The sequence below is a fragment of the Pygoscelis adeliae genome, unplaced genomic scaffold (genome assembly GCF_000699105.1).
Source record: "Pygoscelis adeliae isolate BGI_AS28 unplaced genomic scaffold, ASM69910v1 Scaffold11, whole genome shotgun sequence".
NCBI classification, from domain to species: Eukaryota; Metazoa; Chordata; class Aves; order Sphenisciformes; family Spheniscidae; genus Pygoscelis; species Pygoscelis adeliae.
The window spans coordinates 1409141-1418036 of record NW_008824059.1 but is presented as its reverse complement, the minus strand read 5'-3'; the positions used below and the strand labels follow the sequence as shown (position 1 = coordinate 1418036).

Here is an 8896-nt window from a genome sequence, read left to right as displayed (position 1 = left end):
AAGGTGCTGGGTTAAAGAGCCTAAATTTGGACTGGATGGTGGCCCCATGGGAACATTGGTGCACACAAATAATTTTCAACAAGACCTTAACACATGGGTGTCTGGCTCAGGGAGTAGTTGAGCATGAAGGGAAGCTCTGCAAGGCAGTTTTAGAGGGGCTGGGGGCTATTTATAGAGGTGGTATTTTGGAAAAGTTTCCTTTTTCCTTATCCCGATCTTCTGAGAGGGCAAAAAACCTCCTGCTCCCCCAGGCAGCAGGGCTGGCAGCAGGGAAAGGGTGGGAGTCTGGGGAGGAACACTGTGCTGTGCTGGTCCCGGGTGGGTTATAAAGAGCTGGATGCAGGGAATTGAGCACATGTGCTGTAAACATACATAGCGGTGATTTAAAGGCAGCGATGTTCGGGCCGAGAGAAACCCAATTTATCAGGCCGATAGCTTGGAAGCCTGACTCTATTAGTGGCAAAGTAAAAAGAAAACCCATTCATTTTTGTCTAACAACCTTGTTTTCCCCTTTTCAGAAGAATCTGACAGAGCTGAGGTCCTTCGGGTCACCGCCTTCAGCCGTCAGCAATGTCACCGCGGCTGTGATGGTGCTGATGGCCCCGGGAGGAAAGATTCCCAAGGACAGGAGCTGGAAAGCAGCGAAAGCCTCCATGGCCAGGGTGGATAGCTTCCTGGACTCCTTGATCAAGTTCGACAAGGAGAACATCCACGAGAACTGCCTCAAAGCCCTCCAGCCCTATTTACAAGATCCCAAGTTTAAACCCGAATTTGTGACCACCAAGTCCTACGCCGCAGCCGGCCTCTGCTCCTGGGTGGTAAACATCGTGCGCTTCCATGAGGTGTACTGCGACGTGGAGCCGAAGCGGCAGGCTCTGAGCAAAGCCAACGCGGAGCTGGCGGCTGCCCAGGACAAGCTGGCTAGCATCAAGGCCAAAATTGCTGTAAGTGCTTGCCCTTTGGTGGGACCCATCATGCTAGTCACTGCCTGGGGAGAAATCCGCCACTTTGGAGAAAGCTGCTGCTCTGCACTCATGTATTTTTAAGATTTGGTAGATTGTAGTCTTTTCTATCCCTTTTATTGCTGCTTTCTATGTTTCATCTGTCCTTCTCCAGCCTTGCTTACACCTTAAGAGGAAGGCTAATTATTAATTCTTATTATTCCTACCTAATTTTTAAAATGTAATTTACCTCTACTCATGGGTCTTCAGAAAACTTGTTATTTCAAACCAGTACGCTCCCGGTGTGGTGCATAGGGACGGGGAAGAGGAACCGGAGGCTGATTCAGAGCACTGGTAGCACAGTGCTGTGCCGGGCTGGCTCCCTGCGCTCAGTCCCTGGCGGTGGGCATGATTTGCAGGATGAAGACTGCTCTAGTAGGAGTCTAATAATTTGTCAGAGCATGGCTCCCTGTTGGCATATCTTGTGCATCATCCCTATTTAGATTTTTGCTACTTAAAAAAAAAAAATTAAAAAAAATCACTGAATAGAAGAAATTACTGTGTGATTAAAAGTGCATTTCTACAGAGAGTAGCATCTAGCCTTTCTCCTTTTCCTTCGGAAAATGACCTCTATGTTAAAAGACATACTGCTTTTCTCCCCTCTTCCCTCCCTGGCCAATACCCGCTAATAGCAAAGTGTGGAAACCAGCCCGGGGGACCCCACCAGCCCGTCCCTCAGATGGCAGCACAGCGTCCCATCACTCGCTGCTCTCCAGGTCCCTCCCGATGCAGGCAGCACCTCCAAAACCTGCCTTTTTAAGGTGCTGTGGATCTGCGATCCCTCTTTGTGAGTGAAGGATCCTCTGTGGCTGTGCTTTTGTACTGACACCACAGTTCCTGCAAAATCCCCGTTAATAACCAAGGTGTGCTGTCAGCCAGGCTGACAGATTTGTCTTTAAATAAGTGACCTTGAGGTATGCACCTGGAGAGGGGCAGCACGGTCCCTCCAGCTGAGCTTGTCCAAGTACTCATCTCTTCCACCAGCACACCTTCATGTTAGAAAATACGTAACTCGTTTGATGCCTCTTAGGGCTTAGCATTCTTAAAAAGCTTATCACACTTTTTAACTAAGAATAATAATTAAAAAAAAATTTCCAGAGCTCTCCGGTAGCCCCTTCCTGCTGTAGATGAAAGGAGGGTGGGCACAGCACCTGAAGGCAGGGGTGGATTTAGAGGTCTTTAGCCTCTAATTCTCCCATCTCAGATGTGAAATACGGTGCTGGAGAACTTTTTTCATCCGTTTATGCTGCTCGTTTCCAAAGCTTTTAATGCCCGAGCTTTTCTTTTTTTTTGGTGGTTTTTTTTTTTTTAGAAGTGGGATTTTGTTAAAGAAAATGGCAATCTTTAGGGGGATTAGTGGTACTCCACTGGCATGCACTTGCAAAAATGACTGTTTTAGGCGAGTTTTCCCCTCTGCAGATGGGTAATGATACACTGCTCAGCGTGGGGGTGGATGTGGAGGTATATCCTTGCTTACCAAGCTGGGATATCTTGGATAGCTTCACTGATGTGAGGCTGATTCATACCTGCTCACAACCGGGCCCCCAGCTGTCACGGACCCATTTTTAGTAATAAATGAGGCTATTCTGATTGTCAAAAATACTTAAGTACCTTCCCCTCTCCTTTGTCTGCCTGGGAAATAAAGTTGCTATGAATCTGGGGAGGGTAGATGTAGAAGCAACTGTATACTCACAGTTGCACACAGATATATTTGTGTTTTACTGTAGAGTGTGTCTGGTGGGGTACTGCAGGTGTGATCTGTTCTTCACAGCTCACACATACTCATTTATCATATCATGTTTGTCTAATGGGACTTTATATATATGAGCATACGTATGCACATACATCCGTACGCACACAGAGACAGAAACTTTTTGTGTTATTAATTCCAAGGCAGGTCGAGGAGGGTCTGCTTTGAATTTTCCAGTATCCTGGAGAGCTGCAGATATCCCTAATATAATCCTTTTTCATTTTCAGGTTTGTTTCTAGTGCGTAGCTCAAACAGTATTAAAGTGACTTACAAGCAGTTTAGCCTTCAGCAGTTTGCATGGGGTGCAGATAAAATCAATTATTTCTTCTACTGCTCTTATCAGAAGTGAAATGCTGCAAATGCTTGTGGGAGCCATTGATTTGTTTTAGACCAGAGTGTGAACAGCTCTGCACAAGCAACAGACTCTTTTTCTTCTTCTCCAGGTGGTTTGGGCCCTTTCTGCCCCTTCCCAGCCCTGAAGCACTTTGCAGCCGACCTGCACGTGAGATGGTCCCACCTAGTGCTGGTTGGGCTCCTCTGCAGGGGTGTCCCATGGCACATGCTCAGGCAGCTTTAGGAGCAGAACAACTTTTTTGACTTATTTGTCATATTCCCTTCTAGAAACAGGGTGCAGGAGGTATGGCTTGGAGATGGTTCAGGCATACTTCCAGCTGCTCCAAGAACCCCTTGGGGATTTGAGCACAACTTGGTGTCAGCAGAGCCTCCACTCCTCGAGGACTGGACCGAGACCAATGGGCTGCAGCATCAGGAAATATGAAATTCTGTTTTCTTAGCTGCCTTACTCATTGCTCAGCCATAGCACCAGTCATTGGTACTTGGCCATGAGGACCCCCTTTCCCAGTTTAAATTCACACCAGGGCAGAGCCCCAAATAAATTGGTTTTGTGTGTTCTTTGCCTCTGCCCTCTGCTGAGGATGTGAGTTACAAGCATGTAAAATAGCACAGCACATCACTGCTCCGTGCTGGCTCCTGATGCCACAGCACTGCATAGGGGCTGCACCCTGGGCGTCAGCCTGGGCAGCGTGCCTTGTGGTGGAGCTTGGCCAGCCCTGCCCGCAGGGTGAATCATCTCTGGAGAAGGGTTTTCCTTAAAACTGTGCTGTTATTTTTTCCTTTGCTTCATGTGCAGCGCCTCAATGAGAACCTGGGAAAGCTCACAGCCAAGTTTGAGAAGGCCACTTCAGACAAACTCAAATGTCAGCAAGAAGCTGAAGCTACAGCATGTACCATCGCTCTTGCAAATCGACTGGTGAGTGTCAGCAAATGCAACTCTAATGGCATGAATGGGGGGTATCAGGTGCTGCTGAGATGCAAACCATGTGCACACAGTACGTTACATCCTCTAATTTTTTTTGAATATATTTCCCACACTGCAGCAAGTTTCAGTAATGAAAATGAATTTGCATTGGCTGTTTTCATACATCAGGGTAGGCACTGCTCACATTTAAAGAGACTGGCTATACTCTCTTCACAGCTCTCATCTCCTTTTTGTTACTTAAATGTATGATCAAGTACTGATGGGCCAAAACTACATGACTCAGAAATCTTATCGTAAAAACAAATACGGAATGTGCCAACAGCTTTGCACGTTTTGAAATGACAAAAAGATAATAGTGAAAAGCTCTAAAAAAATGGTGCATGTCCCTGTTATCAGCCCATCGGTATGCATCGCAGTCTGTTGTATCTTCAAAATATGCAGCCTCCTAGTCCTCTGTGGGGGCAATGCCCTTGTCTCTGCTTCACAGATAAGAGACTGAGTGAGCTGGAGTGCATGCACTCCACTGGAGTGGAGCCCCAGCTCACATCCAATGCTGCAATTGCCCTTAATACTTTGTATTTTGGCTTCTGCACTGGCTGTTAGCTTGGAGCGAGCCAGTTCTTCCTCCAAGCAAGGAAATGGGGCTGCAGGAGACCGTCCCGTGCTTGAGCTCTGCCCTGGCAGGTGGTGGGGTTGGAGCTGGTTCTAGCAGCTGGCTCTGCTGATTCAAACTCACCCTCTAGCACATGAAGGCAGCATTGACGTCTTCTCAGTGGAGAGCCCCAATTTTTTCATGCTTTTAAAACATCTGATTCGCTAGACCTGCAGGGAAGGTGCAAGTAGAGGTACAGACTTCTATGGGTACAGACTTAGGCAGTGCACTCCCACACTGCTTCTGCTGCAGCTCTTGGCGTGTAAAGTGCCTGCCTTGCCCTGTTTTGGGTGTGGGATGTGTGCGCAGCTCGGCACATGGCTCCTGCCTGAGACCTGGCAAAACTCACTGAAACGCATGGCCCCTTCCTTGTGGCCACGCAGCCTGATTTTGTAGCAGCACTGAAAGAAAGGCTGCTGTGCTGCCTTTCCTCCCAGGAGCAGTAGAGATGTGTTCAAACCACTCTCTTTTCCAAGAGGCTGTACCTGTATCTCCAGGAGAGTGTCCTGCTCGGTCTGCATGTATTCAGGGATGGAAATTGGTCTTGTTGAAGCTGCTTCTGCTGGTGGGGTGGTGGCAGCTAAGTCAGAATACAAAGGTATTTCTAGAAGTGATGCTGGATGCAGGTTTCTGTGCTTGTTTTACCAGCTCATGGCTGTGTTGGGTTGTAATTTGTATGTAAAGTATCTGTTTGTATCTATCCCAATATAGCATGCAGTGATAAAGATAAAAAGATAGCCAAATGGTTAAGCTTTTTCCTTTGGACATGGAGAGTTGTGCTCAATTCTCCATTTCATACTCTCAAGCCTTCTCAGGTGACCTTACCAAACTGCTTTATCCTGGATTTTCAGAGCTGTTTAGATTTCAGGTGGGTTTTCGTGGGCACATGAAAAACACTGCATTTAGTGGGGCATCGAAGTTGCTCCCCAAAACTGCACGGTTCACGTGCTGCATGCTTAGGTACCGGGAAACTTCTGAAAAACCTTCATCTTTAACCTCTGTGTGCCTGCTTTGGAAAACAGGAGTGCAGCACTGCTGTAGCACAGGCGGCTGCTTTGCAGACAAATGCAGGCAGGACTGTGGAATACTCAGATATAAGGGGTCAAAAACAAACAGCAGATAAGTCCCTTTCTATACTGATTTAGATCTCTTTTATGCAACCACTGTAAGAGTTTTATGCTTTCATGTTCTTCAGGTTAAATCTCATTGAATGCTTCCAAAATCTTTAATTGAAACAGGAAAGTAGCTTTTTCATTTGAAAGAGACGTTTATATTTCTGGGGAGATTTTGCGGGATGAGTATTTCCCTGTGTCTTTCCACAGCCTAACAAAATCCTGTTTAACATGTGATGTAGAGGTAGATTGTGGCTCTGAGTCATGTAGGAGTCAGCAAACACGAAATACAAGAAGAAAATGTTTCATGAAAAAGAAACATAGAAATGATGGTTTCAGTTCTTTTCATATAAATATATGTGTGTGTAAGTGTATGTTTTACGCTGAATACAGCTTAATTTCGCCTCAGTTAGTACCACTGTAACAAACAGAACATGATTTCTTAAAGGTGCATGTTTAGCATGTGAATTCTTGGCTTAAAACATGAATCTTCATTCAGGTACAAGTGTGATATTGTGACAAGGAAAAATTGTGGAATTTGGGGGTGGTTTTTTTGGCTTAGCTATGTTAAAAAAATTGTCCTTGTAAAACAAAATGAGCAAATATTTTAACAAGACAGATTGCCACTTGTGATGTATGTTCCTACATGATTTTTAAAGTTCAATAATTTCCTTTAAAAGAAATTCTTTTGATTCTGAAATCAAGATAAGACATTGGAATCAAGTTTTAGAAAAACTTTCTTTGGTTGCCGTTGAGGTTTTTTGCGACGATGTATGCATCTGTCCGTGGACCAACGGCACTGGGTTTGTGTAACAGGCAGTATAATCTCAGTGAAGCAACAGGAATATATTTTCTTTCAAGTGTGTTCTTTACCTTATTCATTAACTGGGACTACTCACAGGCTCAGGGTCAACACCTGCTTAAAAGTAATACTTGTTCACGTGCTTTACTGGTGCTGGACTATATACTTATTTGTTAAATACCTTAGCATGTTTTTCATTGTTTAGGCACAGTCTTGATGATTTATTTTGTAAAGCAGTTTAGCTGCCTTGGCTTCAAAGCCTCCATGTTTATTTCCTCTTGAAGTGCTTTGGATGCACTGCTGATCAGCTTTGGAAAGAAACCTTTCCCGGTCCAGGCTTCAGGAGAACTGCAGCAGGAAACTTCGAAATCTTGAAACCATTAAAGCAATTAGGAAGTGGTTGTGCACAAAGTGCTTTTCCCACCCCACTCTGATGTTGTGTGAATGGGAGAAACCACGCGCAGCTCTGCCTGGTCACCAGTGGGTGACGCTGGCCACTCCCACAGTTATTTCAGTCTCTCATATATAATTACAATGAGAACGTTAGATGACTGGGTTTCAAGTCTCTCATTAAAGCAAACTGAAAATGACAAAAGGAAAAAGGAGGACGCGTTAGTGTGCAGCCTGATCTGTGCATCAAGAGAACTAGGTGGAGGAGGGTGTTTTGATTTTTCTGGGCAGATAAAGGACATCACTTGGGTTTAGGTTTTCTACTTTGAATATGATTGTTGTTTTTCAGCCCTGCCAGTCCTTGCTGAGGTTTATAAGGCATTTTCATTTAGATTGAATTTGGACGTCTGCTCACGTATGGTGCATTGCCATAGCGGGGACCATGATTAGTCATGTTTTCCTGTGCTCGTGAAGGTGGTGCCCAGGGAGGCTGGAAAGCAGCTTTGCTCTGCCTTTGAAAGCATGGAGAGCTTCCCCAAGCTATGTCTGTCTATATGCATAGATGACACAGGCTAAACATTGTTTTCTCCATAATCTGCCAATGTTTTGGCAATGTTCTCATCTTCTACCCCCAGGCTGCTGCCAGGATGCACTCTCCCCCAGGTTGAAACACCCTTTCCTTTCATCATTAGAGAAAAAGCAGAGCCAGGTGGAAGTAAATCTCTGTTCCTGCATCTAGGATCACACAAAACTGAAGCATCATACGACTGGCACAGTCTTTGCAGTGGTGAGGACGATGAGTGCTGGGCAACGCCCTGGATTCTGCTAGAAAAAAGCATCTTGTTTTTTATTGATCTCTAGCTGGCAAACATCGTCTGCCTCACTTGTGCTGGGTAAATTTTTCAGCCTGATAGTCACAAGCGTTGGTAACAAATAAGAGGCTGGTTTTGTCTATGGCTCACCGAGACATGAGTACACATGTACACACAAACACACAAAACACCGTTGAGAGTCTTCTCTTGCTCCAAACAATGTACAGTCTAAAAATGAGTGCAACAGCAAACAAGGGAAGAAAAACAGATATCTGTCCCATTCAGTGTCTGCTCCTGCCACGTCTCCAAATGCAAAGATTTGGAAAGAGATTTGAATGATGTTTGGAGCTCTCCTAATGCTGCAAATAGGCTCATAAATTATCTTTCTGCTGCTCCCTCCCTCCCAGCCCTCTTAACCCTACCCAACTGTGCCAGAAAAACACTGGAAAAAATGGAAAGACATAGCAGCCCCCTTAACAGTGCACGAGCCACCTGGACAGCACTTTCCACAGAGACCCTCCAGGGCTGTTGTCTTGGGACTGGAGTGTAGATGGAGGGACTGCCACCTTCAGCTTTCCAGCCTGAGGCTCAGAGCAGTGATTAGTTTGCTGGAAGGGTTTCATCTCTCGCTGCCACACTGAGGGCTCCAACTTCCCACTTGCATGCAACTTCTTGCAACGGAGCCAGAAACGTGTTGCACAGACAACTGCAGGCGTGTGCCATCCTGCTCCTGGAGTCAATAAAGCCTCGGGACCTGCAAGCAGCGTTAGCCACTGGTGGGAAAAGTCATCCAGACTAAATCCAGAAACTGTATCTCTCATTTCACGTGGAGATGAACACAGGCTGTCGGCTCAAACTCATGTCTGGAACTGAAATCCCTGAATGAACGCCCCTTGGGCTCCTGTTTGGAGCTTTAATGGGGGAGAACATGGCTCTTGCCAGCCCAGTTACAGAGAGAGAAAGGTAACTCTGGCTTCTCATGCTACCAAGGTGCTGCAGCACACGGTGAAGCATGATTACTAGGGGTCTCTGCTTACTGTGGATCATATGGCAAACAGTGGAATATGACTAGGATCAGGGATGATTTAAAAGTCTGGG

General features: G+C 45.8%; 1 protein-coding gene across 1 annotated transcript in view; it reads left to right on the top strand.

The window, feature by feature from the left end:
- Nucleotides 1-8896, top strand: part of DNAH9 (dynein, axonemal, heavy chain 9) — a 212133-nt gene that overhangs the window by 112091 nt on the left and 91146 nt on the right. The window contains exons 50-51 of the mRNA XM_009334073.1: nt 519-944; nt 3902-4021. Coding sequence (XP_009332348.1) covers nt 519-944; nt 3902-4021 — 546 coding nt within the window. The remainder of the gene's footprint in view (nt 1-518; nt 945-3901; nt 4022-8896) is intronic.